Raw genomic sequence first — 21,677 nt, forward strand, 5'->3', positions numbered from 1 at the left:
GTCACTTATCTCACAGCAAGCACCATTTACAGACTTTCTGTGCACACTGACTCCAGTCCCGGTATACAAGAGCCTTGCCCACTGGGTTCTTGTTAGAACATGATTCTGCAGACCACCCCAAAGCAGTTTCTTCCTGCAGTTGTTAAGGAGTGGCATCCACACACCAGCTGCAGGGTTCAGCTTCTGCTCAGTAAGACACAGGAAGCCCAACGATGTGATGAACCGCAATACTGACAGCTTCATGAAATCTGCATACCAAAACTGCCCTCTCAGATTAGGACTATCACACAGACCAAAGCTGTGTCAGTCACTGGTACACCACGGGTCCCCTTATGCGAGATCAATCCTAGCACCGACAGAGATGTCTGTGGAGTCGGTTAAGTCAAACACAGTGTGATGCCCCTAAACAAGGCATTTTCCTGACAGCGTAGAAATGACTAGCAATAGTTGCTCTTTGGCCTAAGAGGAATGCAGTAAGGCAAGACCTAGTTTTTCCGCAACTATAACAACTCAGTTTCCTTTTCTTGTAGCCATCCCACACTGTACCAATGTCTTTATGAAAGCACTGGAAAACTCCACTGCTGCAAACAGTTTGCAAAGGACAGAGACTGAGTAATCCTAGTTTGTTTCAGCAATAATTATGGTCCTTTAGCTGAGGACAATCAAGATAATTAGCGGACCAGAGAAACGGCACACAATGGTGGGGTTGTAGTCCTGGGTATGTTCAGCCTTAGAAAGAGACTGTGTAAGGGGAGAGCTAACTGTTGCCTACAAGTTTAGCAGGTGGATACAGAAAAGAGGAAGCCAGATCCTTCTCAAAGATGCATAAGTAACAGGACAAATGGCATCTGTCACAAGGTAGAATATAGAAAATTCTGATTAGGTATCAGAATATTGTTTTTCACCATGCCATGGTCAAATACTGCAACAGGTTGCCCCAGGTGGTTATGGAATCTACTTTCGATGTTCCAAATTTGACTGGTTAAGTAATTAAGCAATCTAATCTGATCTCACTTGCTATGAAGAGAGCTTTTGACTAGATGACCTCTAGAGGTGCCTTTCAACTTAAATTATTCTATGACTCTATAAGCCCAGATATCCACCCACTCTGTAGAATAAAATAGTTCCAGCTTAGCTGCTCCTAAACATGTTTTCATTTTAGCTCCATTACAAAATGTATTTCAGGAATCCCCATTAAAAAGTCTGATTAGTCCACAATTAAAAAATGGTTATTAATATTGAAGGCCAAAAACAAACTTCAGTCTTATCAGATACTCAAACAAAATTCTGGAAAACATATTAAAACAGACTTACTGCAATAAAGGGGGCAGGATATTACAGTCCAATACATAGTCTCTGCACATAGTGCTGTCTCCAGCTATGTTGCCAAGAGCCCATACTGCCTGCAATGAAAAACAGAATAGTAATTGCTTTCATTCTCATAATTCAACCATTTCAGTTTATATATTAGAGTCGGATACTCTGTTCTCACTGTTAGATCCTGGACAATATACAAAAGGGGAATGCATTCTGGTTTGAGTACTACATACATACACACCCAAGCTCATTATATGATTCAGGAATATTTACACACATCTAAAAGGAATACCAAACAGCCAACACGTATGTCTCCAAAGACTTTGCAGGCAGACATAACCTTGTCCTGTCCACAACAGAAGAAATGAGCTTATCTTCTCAGACTTAGTAACACACTAATTCTACACTCCTCCTGGTTCAGAGTTGGTTCAAGTCCAGATGGTCCATACCACAGATCAAGCAAGTCTATCTACACAAAAAAGTTTCTGTAGAACAGCCCATATTAGTATTTCCTAAGAAGTCATAAAAGCATGCGTTGTTTATGCAGTCACATTAAGAATGCTGACACCAAGATAGATGAAAATGAGACTCTAAATGCAAGATAAACCAATATTCATAATCAAAGAGTTCAGATGGGGATCAGCACATATTCTTTAAGAGAAAACTATATAGACAGAACCAGTATTGCATACTGGACATATGCATGACAAAATGCAAAGACACGTATTTTCTCCCTTGCACATCAGTATTACTGTAACCCTTAATTTTGAGAATAAAAGATCTAAAATATTAGAAGATAATTAAAGAAGCATGAAATTCATCTTCCATAATACGATGTGAATGAATGATTTGATTGGTTTTGACTTATATGTTTGGGTCAAGTGGTGTTTTTGATACTACTATCCACTAGTATGAGAGCTGTAACCGAAAAAAATTCAAAGTCAGTCTATACAAAGTCATTTTATGAATTCCAGGTGATTTACAGACAATTATTTTGTCACACAAAAAAACTGTATGCAACATTTGCTTTTAAGTTAGCAGAGGGCTAAATGTCACATCAAATAGATATATGTATCTGCCTACTTGGTAAGACCTATACAATGTCTACACAACACTGGAAATACTTCCAGTACTGCACATAGAGGACAAAAGCAATTCGATTTATCATGGACAGCAGCTAAATGTCCTCCCTAAATCTCTCCTCAGTTGAAGACTATGTATTTATTTGCAATAAAATGCATAACAGTGCATAACTATTTCTCCAACTGAAAACAGCTGTTTCCCACATAAAAAAAACCACATTTTTCTCTGTTTCTCTACTTGAAATAAATTACTCTTCTAAAAAAGTTACAGAATAAGCCCTATTTGTTACCTAAAGGAAATTCTCAGATAATCTGAAATAAGGGGTTTTTTATTCATTATCAATAGGAAGTCAATTGATTTGTTACATTAGATTTCTACTTTGATTTTTTAAAAGGTGGCAAAAAAATGCTACTTTAGAAAATACCCTTTAAAAATCTCCTCCAAGCACTCTAGAGGGCCCAAAACTGCAGCAAATATCTGCAAAATGACTACAGTTAAAACCAGATAACAAAATATACATACAAAACATAGATACAGAGGTCAGCTTGCCAGACATGAAAGAAAAAGTCTCATCCCCTGTACCAATATTACAAACAATACCACACATAGATCGATCAATAGATCAAAAGTCCCTAAACTACAAGTTGTTAAGAGACTGGGAGACTATTCTGGGGAAGGATTAGCTTGTTTTGTTCTGCTACTGTTTTCTGGGTTCCTGCTGTCTGCCATAGAGAGAGGGCCCAGACTATACTGATATTTGCTGTGAAAGAGCACAGCAATTACTATTCTGTGGTGTCGCCCTTAAATTGATCTACATAAGAAAACTTAGTTTTCATTATCCATTCTTATTATTTTACAACTGTTGTGACAACAGTTTGCCTGAAATAAAAGTATAACCTTGGGTCTGGCAGCCTCACGCACTCAAGACGGAAAAGGTGGCTACTGGAGAGAACATATGACAACTCCCAATACAAATGACATTTTGCAAAACTGTAAGAAGCCATGCTCGTTGCTCGCTGCAATGCTTGTATTTCTGCAGCAATGAAAAGCACGAGGAAAGAATCAAAGATTTCATCCAGTTCTAAATAACCTGGTGGATCTTTTAAAAACATTTGGGGGGAAAAAGTTATAATTTGTAATAATTTCCTTTTATTGAACACGTAGGTAACTTTGTATGAAGATACAGACTGCTTGCCTGGATACCCTTCCACATGTTAAAACACCCCTGGAAGCTGTGTTCCTCTTGTCTGTGGACTTTGTTTCTGCTATTATAGTAATACCTATTTTTAGGGTTGACAACAGTGATAATCACTTAATCCAGGAATCCATTCTGACCCTGAATGACAGACTGGCTTTGCAACAGCAAATCTCATATCAAAAAGTCTGACCAGAGAAGTCAAATAGCATCTCCGCTGCTTTCCCACTCTTGACTTTTTACAGCAAGAAAAGCCTGGCTGAGTAGTCTGTTATCACAGGACCTGGTAAGCGAGGATATTGCAAGAAATCCTTATGATGCTAATGACTGCTAGTACACAAAATGCAGAGAAATTGAAATATCTTTGAAAAATATGCACAGTTTCACTCAATAAGGAAGATGTCTCTCCTTAAGGAATTATTTCAGCTCTTCAGATAAGCGAGGAATGTAAGACAAAGCTCATTTAAACTCTTCTTATCAGATACTGTTATAAATACAAAGCTTCATCATGGCTCCCACAGAAGACATGTGAACAATGACAACTGTCTTCAGAGCTTGTCTGAATAATGCACGATGGTTTCTATTGCTCCTTTTGTGCATACCTCAAGATGCAAATGGCTTGCTTGCCATAACATTTTGGCTTCGTTCTACACATCCCAAATATTTTTATCTTCTTTTCTGGATAGTTGCAGAGGTAAAAGGATATTTAATTACAGTCAATTTCACTTTATTAAGTAAAAAAAAAAATTACTTTAAAAAAAATAAATCAATTTCAGTACTTTCCAATATCCACATCCAGACCTGAAGATGAAAAGACCCTCTAATTTAAGATTTGTTGTCTAACTTTTTAACCAACACCTTAGGGGTAGCAAAGTTGTGTGTAAACTGAAAATGCAAATGCTGAGTTGTCAATCGAAAGTGTCTATTTTTATACACCTGTATAAATTTCTATTTATTGCTAATAGTGGAGCAGGGATTGTTGCAGGTCTCCAGTTTATTATACTCATTATTAAACTCCAGTGTTTTTTCCTGCCATGCTGGACGACTTCAGTAGTCAGTAACAATAAAGTGCAAGTTTTCTAAAGCGCTGCTGAGCCATACGGTGCCTTCTGTAAATAATCCATGTGCTTTCTGAGAACCCTCCACTTTCCCCTGGATTCTGAAGGTGCTCAGCCATTATTTCATTAGGCCTTTGGACACTTAAAGCAAGTGCTAAACCAACCACCAACAGTGCATAAAGTCTGTATCTCTTGGTACAGAAGAAATACTATGAAGTAAGAATCAACACTTTCTCTATTTTTGGCCGCAGACTTTGGAAGTGGATCTAATGCTGGGATAAAGACTGAAGATTAGCTTGCATACAAGTGTGATTGGATTAGTGGACACAAGGAAGGATACAAGAAGGGCAAATCCTTAGGAGATGACTTCTACTATGCCCCAACACAGAAAACACCTTTCTTTCAGTGGTGGGGTGACCATAGTTCCATTCTCACATCTCATCCACACAAACAGAGAAAGTAGCTCATACTCATGCCTCAACTGCTTCTCCTGATTTTGATTACTATGACCTAATTAGCAGGACTGCTGATGTGAAAGCCAAGCAGAACTTGGACACCAGGCTCACAGGTCACCTCTGCCAAATAAATGATGGTTACCAAAAGGAATCGCAATACAACTAGAAATGGAAAAATACTGAGGGAAAAACACCTTGGTTGCTTTAGATGAAAACACAAACATTCCCAAAGGAGAACAGGGCAGCTGGGGATGCTTCTGCCACCGGCTGTCCAGCAGAGCACAATGACATATATGTTACTGTGAGACGATCTCAGCTGTCTTGGGGAGTGTAATGCCTTGTGTGTTTTTTGAAGGAAATTCAACATTCATCAAGGAAACCCAAGTTGACATCTGAGTTTTAAATACCTCAGCAAGGGCATGCAAGACAGAACTGTGACTAGAACACTGCTGAAGCTACATCAACCTTAAGCATGTCTAAAGGGCTTTGATGAAGTCCTTCAATATAAATAATTTCAGGCCAGCATTTCTAAATTTCGATATGTCTTTTGGAAGAAAAAATTGCGATAAATGTAAGACGACTATGACATATGCCACTGACTAAATATAAAAAACAGTACACCAAAACCAGAAACAAACAAAACAGATGTACCCAAACAGTTTTGCATAAATAATAGAGATGTAGCTTCTGTCATAAACCCAGTTTCTTTGGGGGGAAAATGGATGCCAAATGGTTTGGCCACTGATCACAGGGAGTATCGAGAGAATGAGAAAGACTGATACACAATGCAAATAATGAAAGAGAAGAGTTAAAGGATGGCAGGGCATTAAATATCAGCCTGCATAGCTTAATGGGAAACAGATCTTGTAAAAAGACACAAGATATAATTTCATTAAAATACATGTTGTTTAATAAACATAGTTATAAAGATTCTCTCACGCAGACTTCTATAAAACCATTGATTTAGAATCACACTAGACTCAGAAACTGGCATATGCAAAAGAAACAGTGCAACACATTAGGTTAAAACTGTCTTATAAATATGAAGAATAACTGTTGGGAAAATTATGATCAGATAAAGTACACTGGTATCTGTTCCTGTGTCACTGCTAGGGAAGTTTGAAATAAATGACAAATTCAATAGTGTAATTCTGTAAGTCTTACTGTAAGACAAAACCAGTGGATAATGATTAGCCATTAAGTCAAATTAAAATATTATTATTATTTTTTAAGTTTATGCTATGATACATATTCAAAATTACATTGGCACTTACATTTCCTTCTACAGAATTACTATCTCACTTAGCACAAAGAATGGCTTACTAAACCCAGCCTTCAATATTTCTTTTTCTCTTCATCCTTTACTATATGGTTGTAGGGATAGCTTCTGGACCATCTGTCCTGAACATATAGTTCTATTTTCTGTATTTTCCTGCATTTTTGTAATTTGTTACAAATGCAGCAGGAGTTGCTTGCAAATAATAATCTTCATAGTACTGCTGTGAGTGAATATAAGAACCACCATTTTACAGAGTTGAAAATTAAGGCCAAGTATCTTCCAGTTTCAGAAATCCAGCCTGAGAAGCCCAGATCTGCTCAAAACACAGACCTAACTACAAAAGTTACTTGCAAAAGTGCCGAGTTGCCCCCAACTACAAAACAAAATGCAAATATTTTGCGTTGAGCACTCAAAACCCACAGAACTAGTATCTACTTACTGAAAACTGATACAAGCAAACTGCCCAGCATCAGACAGTAAGCAGTAGATACATTTATCTCTGAAACCTGCAATTGCCTTAATCGTAAGAATCTCTTCCCTTTTCTCTCCTTCATTCACTACAATGTGTTCACACTTCAGCAACCAGGGCCACAGTGTGACAAATAATAGCCTCCTTTACTACCTGAGGATTTGTTACCAGGGCAACAATCGGGACATACACTAAATGAGACGAGAGTCATCTGGAAAATACTATGCAATTGTGTACCGATGCTATGCAGAAGTACAAGAGCTAATATTTAAGTGCTTAATGCTTTTAATTTTTGTTTTAGTAGATAGTATGGTGAAGTGTTTGGGTTTTTTCAAAGCTGTCAGAAAAAACAGGATTTCTTTCATGCTGGCCTGCATTAAACTCAACGTCAGCTGTGAGCAGGGCTGCAACCACCAGACCTGCAGCACAGAAACCCACCGTGAAAAAGGTGCAGGTAACTCTTTGCAGTGGTATATTTTCCTTCTTTACTACAGAGCAATTTGTAACTGTTATTTAGAGATTTACTGGTAACAAAGGGATCATGGATTCAGCACCTCAATTGCTTAAAAAAAAAATATTTTCCAGTGATTATAACCCATTCTGCCTGCAATTTTAATTTTAACATGTCAGCAGTTTATTAGGAGGCAGAGGGGGAAGACGCCAGATAAACCTTTTAACTGTGGCCCCTAAACTCTTCTGTTAATTCACACATCTTAAGGCTGAAGGCTGCACAACTCATTCTAAACAAGTTGCTCTTCTCACCTGCTCTCGGAACATCAGCAGGGATGATAACAGCCTAACAAAAAAAACAAGTTAGCTCTTGCACAGGTGATCATCAAGAGCAAAATGAAAAAAAAAAAAAAAACAAAGTAGCCCTTACCACACTCAATGCACCAATCATACTGCAGCAACGGCACTGTATAAGTGATGGCTGAATTTGGAAAGTAATGCCACCAGTCTCAATCCCCAAAAAAACCAAACTCTAAAAAGCATTATATAGCTAAGTCTGGATGGATCTTCACATGGGTAGAACATGGCATCTATCTGCCGATTTGGCAAGCTCCCTATCACATTTCTAGTTTCTACAATAACAAAGATTAATTTCCTCACAGAAAGCTACAAAAATGGACCAAAAAAAACACCAAATAACCAAACCCAAACCTTATTTCCTCTAATACAATTTTCTCAAGCACCTGAATTAAATGTCTCTTTAGAAAAACACAAACTTTTCCAAAATAATTCAGCCTGAGACAGGCCATTGAAAATGGGAGGCTGCAGAGTGGAAGAACTAGAAAACTATAAGCAACTGAAAAAAAAATATCTGTTTGTCTTGTGGAAAATGTTAGGCAACCTTAAGTATAAGTGGTACATTCTGGGCCTGCTATAAGAGAGAAAGGCAAGTTACACAAAGCAATCCAATGCTTATGCGTCGGGACTCCTCCAATCATGCATCTCAATACAGCCAAATGCAAGGTCAGACATCTAGGAACAGAGAATAGAGGTCACACTTACAGGATGGAGAACTGAACCCTGGAAGTCAGTGACTCTGAAAAGAACAATGGATCATATTGGATAATCAGCTTAACCTGAGCTTGGAGCCAGCTTCTGTGGCAAAGAGTCCACAAAGACATCTTGGATATCTACACACCAAAGTATCAAGTAGAAATGAAAATGAGGTACTGCCTCTGCAAAAAGGATTGCTGGAACAGCGCTACTGGAATATCCAGTGCTTGTAATTTCACCGCCACAAAAAGATATTAAAACAAAGAAATGTTCAGAGAATGGTCACCAAAAAACAAACCAACCACCACAGAAATACCCTCGTAATGAGAATTCAGAGTTTAATTTCATTTGCTCAAGAAAAGCTATGGTCTGTAAGTAGCTACAGGAAAAAACAGAGCGCTTACTAATTGAGTAGACAATGAAACCAAATCAAATACCAGGAGGCAAAGCTAGTCAAATCTGTACAGTAAACATACACACTTTCAAGTTAGGATTAAGATTAACTGAAAAATCTATTAGTTAACATAATTAATATTTCATCATCCTAAATCTTCAAAGCAAGATTATATATCTGAAATACATCCTTGTTCAAATACAAGTTACAGAACTCATGCAGAAATCACTCAAATGTTTGCTTTACACTGATCCCTTTGGGCCTTAAAGAATATTCATCTACTCTGTAAGGAAAGCAGAGAACAAACTATCATTTCCACTCATGCTTTACCTGCAGGAGAAACAAGCATGAACCTTCCGTCTCTAAAGCAATTTTTTAAACAAGGCTTCTTGAATTCCTCAATACACAGAAAAAAATATTAACCCATTAGAGAGCAAAATGCATTACCCCATTGGCTGTGGTCAAAGACATCATTTCCAGAAAAAAAAAAAAATACAATACTTGCTTAGACATCTTAACACATACTAGGTAGAAACGGACTGTTGTGCAAAACTGCCAAACACTACATTTCCTCTAAAGGCTTTCTTACAAGATAGCCTTGTTCCTCTCTGGGAAAAGAAAAAAAAAACCAAAGCCAAAAAACAACCCCAAACCAAAACAACCAAAGCAAATAAAAAAACCCAAAAACCTCAACCCCACAAACCACCACACATTCACACAAAAACAAAACCCCAGCACTGTTCTTAATCTTTACCTGTTCCTGTACATCTTCAAACTCTGAACTAAGCAGCTCTATGAAGATGGGGACGGCTCCTGCTTGGATCACTATTCGAGTCTGAAGGGAATTTCCCGAGGCAATATTTGTCAGCACCCACGCAGCTTCAAACTGGAAAACCAAATACAAAAGAAAGTTTACTAGGAGCCTTCTGTGCCACAACAAAAATGAAGACTAAGTGTCTCTTAAAGACAGATAAAGTTTGCATAGGGAAAGCATGAGATATTACTAATTAACATAGACAATTTGCAAAGTAAGAATCAGAATGATACTGTTAAGAGTTATCAGTATCACTCAAAATCAAAATTTGCAGAAGTTCCTTACGAGAACAAGATCAGGTTTGCTGTGGCTTTTCAAGTATTATTTTTTCCTATGCAATTATATTACCTTTGGTCTGTTCTACTGCCTTTCCTTACTGGCTGAGAACCTATACAGAAACAATGAATCCTCCCACAAGACATCTGATACCTGCATTCACCAAATCAGCAATGATATTCCTGAAGACACATGAAGAAACATTCTTTGACAAAACTTGATGGATATAAAGCAAATAAAAGCCATGAAAAAAAAAAAAAAAAAACAAACCCCACAATTCACCCCAAAATAAAATTAAAAAAAAAAAAGGAAAGAAGATTAAAAACAAAACAAAACACCTTTGTGATCACAATCTGGTAGAATTCTGCAACTACAGCAAAGTATGTCTCTCCAACTCTGGTGATCAGTATTGCTGCCAAGAATTATTAGCGTATGATATTTTTATTCAAGCCTTGAAACAAAACTGAGCTCCTGAAGCAACACTTCACATCTTTTGAGTTAACTGCTTTTGTTATTTATTTTCTTTTAATCTCAATGTGCGAAAGCATTAACTTTCTAAGCTGAAATGCAAATTTTAACACTTAACATTTAACCTCAGAAAATACAGAATCTAGAAATCTAGACTTTGGTACATTTCTGAATGCTTTTCAGTCCAAAAATTATTACACTACATTAGCAAATTTAAATCCTATGAAGTAAATCCAGAATCTAGAGAACGAAGAGTGCTAGAAGTTGAATGAAAAGGCAAAAATCAACGAGCAATAAAAATGGAAAGTTGTATGCTCTAAATGACCAATTTTGACATTACTAATGAACTGTATTACACTGATGCTGATCCAGCAGTATTCCAGTGAAAATCGCGATATACTTTCCAAGTACATCTATCTCTGACGAGCAGCACGGAATTATATTTAGGATTTTATCATAAAAGCAACTTCTGCTAAGCAGGCGCACAGAATCCTGAAACAAGAACTCAACAATTAAGCCTAGATTTGTAAGGCTTTTAATTTTTAAAGTGCTAATAATTATTAAGACATCAGTTCTAAAATACAATTAATCCTGCCTCCTGACTAAAGGAGAAATTATTTTCTGGTAAATTGTGATCAGAATAAATGATTCCAAAATACATTGTACATAAAAAGTATGGACAGCAATAAAGCATGAACACACAATGTCAAAACTGCAAGACACATCATTAATGAACTAGAAAAAAAATGTTCAGGCCAGAGCTTAATCATAAGATTATAAGACCTCCCCATTTTTTGCGGAACAAAGTACTGTTAAACAGAGCTCTTCCCAACATCTAACTAGAATCAAGGACAAATTAGATGATGGCCTTGTGTGAGCAGCCCTTAACATTTCAGATGGTGTAAGTTACAGAAAGGTTAGCTGAGTGGCAGTTTCTCTCCTCCCTTTCCACCTTGGACATCTGATGCTCCAGGATGTGTAAACTAAGGAACAGTCACATGCAAATGGCAAAGGACAGAAAAGCAAAATACTTAAACGATACTTAATTAACAGGAAGAAAACCTCATCCAAAGATGGTGTCTGTTGGTATTGTTCTTTAAGATTTCTCTCTCCATCACAGATTTTGCACATGAGACAAATTTACTTGTCCACGTATGATTTCAGTGATGATGGAGAAGAGGGGAGTTTGGTTTTTTTTTTAGGTCTTGAAATCACTTGAGGAAAAAACAGACAGAGGAATTCCAGACAAATTACGCCTTCCTAACACTGATACTAGGAGTCCAGTTTTTACTGGATATTCCATTGACAACACAGAAGAAAACAGAGCATACACACTCTTTAGGACAAGCTTGGAAGTTTCAACTGTTTTTTGCTCTTTTCATGTAAAAATCAATATATGTACATTATACCAGTAAGGCCATGGGAACTTGACTCAGTCTATAATAGCTTTTGAAGTATTTTAAACTAGAGATGTATCTGCATTTGATGAAGTATCTTATACCCTTATTTTCCCTTCCTGTTCAAATATGTACTTGAAATATTAGGAGCTTGCTTCCCTTTATCTGCCTGTCTTAGGCTTCCATGCTAGAGGCCCTACAAGTAATAAAAGGTGTTCTTTTTTTTTTTTTTTTAATATCGGATTCCTTACAAACTTTCCACTGGAGTTGCAAACCAATAAACTGGCTTAAATGTGATACATACTCTTAGTTACTGTCCACAGATTCCTCAAAAGTAGCTAACAGACCTTTGGAATTCTGCAGATATCAATTTGAACACTAATTCCTATAAATGATACCTTTTCCCTAATATGTAAGAAAGAATCAATTTTTTGCATACCTCCACTCACCAACATCTGGATTTCACATGGCATTAACAAACTTGTTGCTTTATGTATTTGGAAAGAACATTGATTCTAACCTATATATTGTATTTAATGGTTCCTTGTTAGCAATTTTTTTTCTTTTACTAGACAATTAATTTCCTTTCATTTTCTACTAGCCCAGAAGAAAGAACTCTGACCAGAAAAAAGGACAGCTGGAAACAAGACAAAGCTCCAACAAGGAAATTCAAGACAAATGAACCCACATTGTAGCAGACAATTTAGTTTTTCAAACCAAAGCATCTAAGTTCCAAGGTTTCTATCTTTATCACTGTGAACTATAATTCTAAACTTTTTTTTTTAATTTAACAAAAAATCTAAGTCATAATTCTAAAGACTTAAAACTGTCTCCAATTAGTACAAAAACCCCTAAAGTTTTGTTGAATAGCTTTTCATCTGTCAAGGTCCACATTTCAAACTCCGTTTTTGTTACATGAGAAAGTCAGTGGAAAGACCCCATTCTAGCTGTCACACAGTACAACTCAGAGGTCTCCCTCTCCTGTCTCCATCAGAGGTCTTGCTACAAACCCTGAAGGTAAAATAGCTTTTTTATCCTAGCAAAGGAAAAGAGAGAAGTACAACTAATGAAGCAAGCCACTGATTTTTTTTTCTACCTAATTTGCATCACCAAATGCCTTCATAATATAGGAAGATAAATATATTTATATTTGTATACCTGTAATGTACAGTTTTCTTTTCGTTTGAGGAACTCCACAAACCTGGCCACCACTCCTGGTGTGCTTATGACTTCATCTATTGGGGGATTTGGTTCTATTTAAAATAAAAAGCAAAGTTAGATACATTAATTTCTTTGTAGGGAAATTCTCAAATACTGCACCAAAATAATATCCAATGACATACCAACTCCTCTTTCCTGAGAGTGTGTTCTTTTTCTACAACACTGATTTACCTTTACTAAAGGCAATGGATTCATATCTGTCACCATAAGACGACTCCCGCTTGAATTTTGAGGTAACATGATTCAAAACACAAATGCACCCAGTAATTTAGACAAAACGATTTCACAGCAGCAGTTCTGTGAAGTCACTCCGGCGTACGCACATGCAGAGCTCAACTTCTGTAAATCAGCATACTTGAGCCATAGAGACACTGCCTACAATATTTAAACTTACATTACAGAACAGACGTTGCGGCTGTATCACTTAGTAGTTCTACGGATTTCAAGAATGGAAGTGACTATTACATACAGCTAGCTGACGTTTTGCAAAACAGAGCTTCATCCAGAAATTTCTGTATGAAACTCAATCTTTATTGCTGTCAAAGAAAAAACATATGCCAGGGACACTTCTACATTTTTCTCCAAGTAATTTCAGCTCCTTACCTTTAGAAAGAAGCTTTCGGAATTTCTGGGTGGCTGAAAGCTGCTGTTCTGGACTATTGGAGAAAATCATCTCAATCATATCGGAGGTGATGACTGCACTCTAGGATTCAAGTGGAGGAGACAGAATGAGAGTAACAGAAAGCAAGAGGAAAAAGAAAGTCTGGGATTAGTGGCAAAAAGGATACATTTGCTGAACTGTTATTAAATTTATCTCTTATTGACTAAACACGTGGATAAGACCAGTATGGACAACAAATGAGTCATCATACATGTACATCTACCTAAGCACCATCATTCTTCTCTGGAAGCCAAAAATCAAATTTTGCTTAAACTATGGCAAGAAAATTACTCTTCAGAACTTCTCAGTGGTATTCTCTCCCCTTTTTTCCCCCCCCTCTCTTCTCTCCTTTAAAATAAATGTAAAATTGTCAGCTTCAACAAAAGGTAGTTTAAATTGGAATACCAATTACTGTTATGCAAGAACACCACTTTGATTATGCTATTGTTTAGATTTCTACAACATGTACATTTTGAGCCATTCTCTTACACCAAAATGTACAGGACCTGACATTTTCAGAAGAGTTGACAAACCTAACGCTTGTCATCATAATCAAATAGAGTACTAAATTTCCATAAGACTGACGGTTTCCACTAATACACCTAAATTAAATCAGCGACTTTTCTTATGCCAGGCAAAATCTGACATTCTGTTCATCACACATGTAAATTCATGTAAAGATGCATAAGAAAAGTCAAATTTTCTTCCTTCTACTTCTGCTCTAAATCATTAGATAGATCTGATCCAAACCCTTAGATAGATAGGGAGACGGATGACAGTGCTGAAAGTACTTAAGCTTTGTCTGTAACAGCTGTCTAACAGCTCCAACTTTTAAGACCCTGAAATTAATGGTATCTAAAATAGTACACTGTATAGTGGTAGTACCTATCTAAATTAGATAGGCTCCTTGCCTTACTTTTTAACCATCTATTCATTTCATATAAGCTTTCACACAAAAGACTAAATGGGATTTAGGACTTGTCTGATGTTAAAAAACTATCTTAAAGAGTAAAACAATATATTCTATTATTGATCTACCACACTGTTTATCGGCATTTCTCAGTTATTTCAAGGAAGGTACAACCACCAACAGAGACCAAACCCAGCCTGATTTCTATGAGAACATCATTTGTGTACTTTGAAATACAGGCACAAGTGTGAAGATCAGTGGTCAGACTTTAAGTGAGGACTGCGTTTTCTTTCCAGGGAGAGAACTGTGGTAAAGAAACAGGGAGAAAAATGGAAAAGCCTAATTTCCACTAAAAAGTTTTTCTGTAGGATGAAATTCCAGCTTGGAATGGAGTTCAAGGACACGTGCAGTTAGATTAGCTAGATCTAGCTGTGTTTCCAACACCCTGGCTAAAAATTGTATCACTTGCAAGTCTGCTAACAGAGATTTCCACCCAGTCCCTTTTTTACTTTGTAAATTGCAATAGCACATTGCCTGGTTTGTATTTTCATGTTTCAAGCATTATGAATTTCAGATTAAAAAAAGCCCAACAACTTTGAGCAACAGTTGATAAAAATCACCCATTATGGTGAACATCAAAACCAGGAAGTAATCAGCCTGCCTGGAAGAATAATATTTTATTTAATTTTCTTGAAAGCATATCCATCGAGCAACCACTCACTCAATCCATAACATTTCTCTCTCAAGTACTCTGTTTCAGGGCAGCTCACTGAGACAGGTATTTAAGAGCTGTCCACAAGTTCTTCGAATGCCTTTTTTCACATTTTTCTGGAATTCCACTCTCCTCAAGTCACTGCATGACAGGCCTGCTCAGTTTCAACAAACACTGTATTCCTTTCTCATCACTTACAGAAGTCATCTCCATGTTGTTCATCTGAGCCTCATGGAAGCCACCATCTGACATCACTTCCTCCTCTGCTTCTTCTTCAGCCGTTGCAACATTTCGGCGTTTAAACAACTAAAGAAAGAAAGTATTTAATATATGTTATGTAGCCAATATATACACAGCATGTCATGTTAGGCTGCAATAAAAATGGCATATGCTATCACCTGCAAGAAGCTAGTATACTGGCTACAAAACTCCTCCTGAAAGCACACGGAGGAAGTTTAGTCATGGAGTAAATGAAAACAGCAACAAGCCAGAATACTGGTCCCCAACATTTCTGGAAAATCCGCACTGATATTCTCTTCTCTTCTTCACCGTCCCCCTCCATCTAGAACTACCTCTAGTTTTCAGTCAGTTGCTTTCTTACAACTGAGCAGCAGAGGATGCTGGGGCTCAAAGATCTGAAAAATTGCTGTATATAACAGACCTTTGTAGAAACCTGCAGAGACTAGGATAATTGAGTTACTATGGCAAAGAGAGGACTTCGGAGGATGATCAGATGGGATTGGTCTAATGAAGTTATACTGAGATGAACAGAATTTGGTTGCTACCACTTAGAGAAGGTACCCAGTTTCAGATGTCATGGGGAGAGCTGGAGAGGCTGCAGCTTCTCCCCTTAATCCAGTTGTCTCATTGGAAGAAACACGAGCAATAATCAGATAGGTTTGGTGGTGCTGCCTGGCCTGCTGAGTTCTCTAAACAAGACTCCAGCACTGAGCTGTGTCAGATTTGCACTACTGCAGACAGGCAAGATCCATCCAGAGAAGATGGGGAGGAAACAGTAGGCAAAACCGCTAAGTCTATACCAATCAGTGATAGGCATCCTTGCGGAATGCTATTCCTTCTAACCTAATGTATGATGTGCCCACTCAAGCTCAACAGACATGTGCTCAAATACAATCTTAAACCAAAATTTATACATTGGCAAGTTATGTGAATTCAGAGGCTTGAGGTTGTTTTTATGGAGTTTTTCAGCTTTGTTTTTTTTTTTTTAAAAAAAAAAAACCCACCAACTAAAAATCCCCAGAAATTTAAACAAGCTTCCATGACCTATGTCATAATATGCCAAATACATAAAAGAGAAGAACCTGCAAAAGGTCTGAAATTGCAGAGCTACAGACTGTCTTGCAGTTCCACTTTTATTTCACTGTTAGTCCAGTTCAGACTAACAATTTTCGTTAACAGAAGGAAATACGGCCACTCACTTTATTTAGCCAACCTGTAGTAATCAGATCCAAGGGAGGACAGATGCACATATAAGACAGAAAATGACTCAGCATTTTCCTAATTTAGTAACAGCTTTACAAATAAGACCAACAACATTCTGTGCTGCCAGTAGTCTGGAAATGCTACCCACAGGTACTGAGCAAAATCAACAAGAAGTATTGCAATTCCCTCTCAGAACTCTCCCCTGACTTTCCTTGAAAGCATCTGCTACTGATGCTGTGAATAAAAATATTAAACAGAACAGATTACAGACTTCCAAAAACAAGCACATTACTATCTGCATTCTAACTCCAGAAACCTCAACATGGATGAAAAAGGCTTCATTATAACTTTCTTTGAAATTGAACCAATCCCTTAAAGCTTCCAATGAACACAAGTAAGAACAAAAGGAAGAACTGCTCAGTGCTACCTGGTTTTATCTGAAGATGTTTATCATGTCCTATCACTGCTGCTGTTTCCTGATTAACCTTGCAGAGCACCTGTCACTTTGCAATGTGAATGAAGTAGTAAAAGTAGGGAGACATGAGCAGGTAGAGAAGCTTCATTTCCAAGCATTTTTCTCAATCTTTTGCTTACAACATATACCAAATCCACTCCTCAAGGTACCACCCTTATGGGCATAAACATAGCATGAACTTTTGCAAATTCATAAATGAATTGAAGCTTAAAGACAGAAAACTGAGAATAATCAAGTCAACAAATTATTTCTTCCTTCAAGAAAATCATTACTTCAACTTACAAGGACTTGGTCAGACATTCTTTTCCCCCTACTCTAGGTGCAATGTTTCCTTCCATTTCACCCAAGCTTGCCACTCTTTGAACAGAAATTAGCGCCACCACAACTCAGGTAGCAGGAAAAAAAAAAAAAACACAACAAAAAAAACCCCAAACATCAATCACCTTCAGTGCAAAGTCAAACAGCTTTGTTCAAATCATCTTTAAGCTGCTCTGGCCAATCTTGCACTTAAGTGAATGAGGAGCACTCAGTCTAAGTTTTGTACTGCTTGCAGAAGAGGCAGTAACGTCTGCAAGTGACTCATTTCAGACTACGTATGAATCTGGCAGTGCAGGAACAGCTAAGAAGCGGCTTGGGAGAAGCAAAGAGGTAGAGATACTGCAAGACAAGACTGTTTCAGGACTGAACACAGCTATCGCAAATGTATACAGTACCTGTTCCTCTCTCTTTTGCTTCCGTAGCTGAAGACCCTCTTCCTCCCGCCTGCGACGCATCTCATCAGGGTTTAGAGATTTGTTCTTGTAGCTCTTCAGTCGGAAATTCTCTTTTCCTGAGGTCGTCATGATTCCTTTACAATGCAATTAAAAAGAGAAGTCAGAAAACAGCTATTCTTCAACAACACATCATTTTATATTCTGTCTCCACCTCTTAATCTCTGTAGCCATGCACTTACAGCCACTGTCCCCCTATATCCCATCACCTAACTTCCAATAATTTGGAAAGTGTAAAGCAAAATTTCACAGAATTGTCACTTCAATATGACAGTTGTTCGCATCAGATTAACAAACATTTATTTTACTCTCTGAAACTGCAAGGCATGAATATGTTAAATATTTTATTAAAAAAGAATTGAGATCTGTAAGGCAGAGGACACAGGGTGGGCTAAAAAAGAAAGCTGCACTAATAAATCTTTACATTTCTCCACACAGGGAATTATCAAAACTAATTATATTTCCCTTTCTTCACTTCCGAGTGAATGGGTCTCAGGCTGCTTTTTAGCTTAATTCACTTTGCAAGTCAATACAGGGACTTTTTTGCACTCCAAATCCACATTTTAAGTTAATTCAACACAACCCTGTGTTCCTTCTATCCAGACAAGACCTACAAGAAAAATGAAAGGGACCGAGAAATTTTAGGTGAGGATGGTTTAACCACCAAAAATGCTCACTCCTGCAAAGAAAGCAGTGCTACTCTTCCCCTCCTCCCCACCCCCAGCCTCTAATCCTGCCACTGTTTATACAGAGGGCCTTTTTTTCAATCTATGATTTCCCAGTACTGTCTTATGTAACTCAGTTGATCAGCATTTTTATCTACCCATGATGATTTTCACATGTACAATGCTGCACTTTGAAGTTACTTCGAATAAACCAATAGCTACAAAACTGTATGGAAAGACACACACTGCCCCGTAAATCAGTGGACTAAGTCTCTGCTCTTAGTGCTCCATTCTGCTGCTACTTCTTCCCTTGCATCCCCCCTTTAAATAGGAAAAAGGTTGAGAACCAAATTCTAAACATCTCAGTATTTCCATGCATCTTCACACAGATGCAGAATGTCCAACATGTTGCAAATATCTGCGACTCTGTAATACAAAATTTATGAAACTACGGTATACAAAAAGTTACTCTACAGGACTTTTAAACATTTCTTTCAAATGTCCTAATGTCTTGTATGAAATACGCTACCTACCTCAAATTCCATAAGCTCAAAATCACCAGGCGATAAATGATCTCCTGTGCACTTTTTACTTTAAAATGGAGCAACACAAGTGTATACAGAGTCTCCACAGCTTAGGTTTCCTATTTAAAACACATCAAATGTATAATGGAGTCTACTATAACCTCCTCTTCTTTCAGTTAGCACGAAGAGTTTTAAGAGATTAAAAAAAAAAAGAGGATACCCAAATGTGCTTCTTATTAGAGCCTCTTTTTAAGTTGCCGCCAATTCTGATAATCAGAACTGACTTTCACAGAAGACATTTCGCGCATCACTTCAAGCGTTACTGTATTCTGCCAACTCAGATTTAAAAAGCTGTTAAGGGACATAAAACTACTGTATTCAAGATCAGTCACAGATTGCACTGAATGCAACACAAAAACCTGAGCATACAGTAATTCAGCCTCTTAATTCTGCTCTAAAGGCTCTTCCTAAAATGGCTTTTTTAAAAATAAAGGTCCTACAAAAAGATAAACCTCAGAATGCCAGAAGTTCCCTGTATCATTCTTAACAGCTTAGAGACTCTTGTACTACTGTGTTTAAGTGTCTCAGCTTAAAGTGTTCACGTTTCTTGCAATATGCTTGGCAATAACATTTTCTTCCCACTTTCAGTTTAAGTGACTGCTACCTGTAGCAGCAATAGGATGAGGGGCAATGGCTTTAAACTAGAGCAGGGTAGGTTAAGATTAGACATTAGAAGAAGTTCTTTACAATGAGGGTGGTGAGACACTGGAACAGGTTGCCCAGAGAGGTGGTGGAGGCCCCATCCCTGGAGACATTCAAGGCCAGGCTTGATGAGGCTCTGAGCAACCTGATCTAGTTGAAGATGTCCCTGCTTACTGCAGGGGGGTTGGACTAGATGACCTTGAAAGGTCCCTTCTAACCCCACACATTCTATGGTTCTATGATTCTACCTGTATATTAAACATACAAAATATTTGGGGAAGCCCTGGATTTTAACTGTAAAAAGAAGATCGGGCTAACAAATACTCAGAGTACTTTTTTTGTTGTTGTTTCTAAAACATTTTGAAAAAATATTTTATATACTTTAGAATTAAGAAAATTAACTCAAACACCAGATGGACAACCACAAACTAAAAGGACACACATAACGGGAAAAGAGCTTTGCAGCCACTCTAATCAATCTGCCCTTGAACATGAATAAACACAGGCATACACAACAGCTCAGATAAGATCTTAGGCCATCCATGACTTATTAATAAATTCTCCATTTTTATCTGGAACATATCTTCTCTAACTTATCAAAATTATATTTTGCTTTTATTTGGGATTGCAGGACTTCAGTAGCTCCTGTGATCATTTCACACCTCCACTTTCAATCCCTGCAAGTTCTTAAAGAAATCCTTGACAGTGAGCATCTTTATTTCTTATTACACAATTTCACCTCATTTCTACTATGTAGACCCCTCCATATGATGATGTTCCAATGTTTCTAAACATCAATGACACCATCCAACTTCATCATCAGCAAGTTTCCTTAGCGCATTCTTCCTTATTGTACTTACTTACCTAGGTTCCCCTCATCTCCTAATGTGCGTATGAATTTGTTTCCTTAAAGTCAAAAGCAAAATTGAAAGGATTTTCAATTCCCTCTCAGAGCTCTATTTGTCCTCTCCCATTATGAAAATACAGGCAAAACAATTACCAGTTTTTTTTATTTGAATTAACTGACTGCCTCAACCCTTCCCATTTTTCTCATTCTCTTTATTTTTATAACTTAAGAACTATCTTCTACTTATGACACCCTTTACAAGCTTTAGCTGTAACCTTTGGCTATGCTCATTTCTGACTTTCAAGACAGCTCACTTCGGTGACAAACCTCCTCTTCTATTTTCTGAGTATCAGTACACTTAAGATCTTTTCAAAATAGTGTATTGTGTACCCAGGGAGTAAAGCCTTCCTACAAATTCCTATTAACAAATAAATGGCTCGGAAGACAAAGTTTCTTCTATAAAATGTAGAAAAAAAAACTTAAGCTCCCTTCACTTTTGAGTAGTTACCAAATTCAACTAGTAACGAGTTCAATAATTTATTTCATAGCAGTCCCTCACTGGTAGTAAATAAACAAAATCCCAACACATAGGCAGGTATATAAAGTGGACATGTGGCTATCTAACCTGCATAACTATTAAATCCAAAGTTATTTTCTAAAAGCAACTTTTGTAATATCCTCAACATCTCCTAAAATAAATTCTTACTTCATCATTCTTGTAGTGGTTCCCCAACTACTAGCGAAAAATTCAATGACCACATGAAGGATTTCATCTAGCCCACATCCACTGCTAGCGTCTTTAGACCTACTCAGTGTGAGCACACAAGTAATTTTAAGACTGAAAATAAAATAATCCTGCGTTAGTTATTACAGTCATCCAAGGACCATTTTCTATAAATCTTCTTTTCCATTTTTCAGGATGTTAGCCTTTCCCCCAGACTAAACAACAGAGGCAAAACAACTTCAAATTGCCTCTCACTTGTCTTCAGCAGCTTTGTTGTGGCTTAACTGAAAATCTTTCAATGGTCCCTTTAAATTC

The 21,677-nt window shown here is 37.3% G+C and overlaps 1 protein-coding gene across 1 annotated transcript in view; it reads right to left on the reverse strand.

The window, feature by feature from the left end:
• KPNA1 (karyopherin subunit alpha 1) overlaps positions 1-21,677 on the reverse strand; it is a 57,281-nt gene that overhangs the window by 26,848 nt on the left and 8,756 nt on the right. Inside the window, exons 2-7 of the mRNA XM_063353278.1 lie at positions 17,844-17,977; positions 15,411-15,518; positions 13,533-13,632; positions 12,867-12,961; positions 9,508-9,639; positions 1,315-1,403 (exon numbers count right to left, since the gene is read on the reverse strand). Of these exons, the coding sequence (XP_063209348.1) occupies positions 1,315-1,403; positions 9,508-9,639; positions 12,867-12,961; positions 13,533-13,632; positions 15,411-15,518; positions 17,844-17,972 (653 nt within the window). The 5' untranslated portion in view covers positions 17,973-17,977. The remainder of the gene's footprint in view (positions 1-1,314; positions 1,404-9,507; positions 9,640-12,866; positions 12,962-13,532; positions 13,633-15,410; positions 15,519-17,843; positions 17,978-21,677) is intronic.

The sequence above is a fragment of the Chroicocephalus ridibundus genome, chromosome 1, assembly GCF_963924245.1.
Source record: "Chroicocephalus ridibundus chromosome 1, bChrRid1.1, whole genome shotgun sequence".
Taxonomy (NCBI): domain Eukaryota; kingdom Metazoa; phylum Chordata; class Aves; order Charadriiformes; family Laridae; genus Chroicocephalus; species Chroicocephalus ridibundus.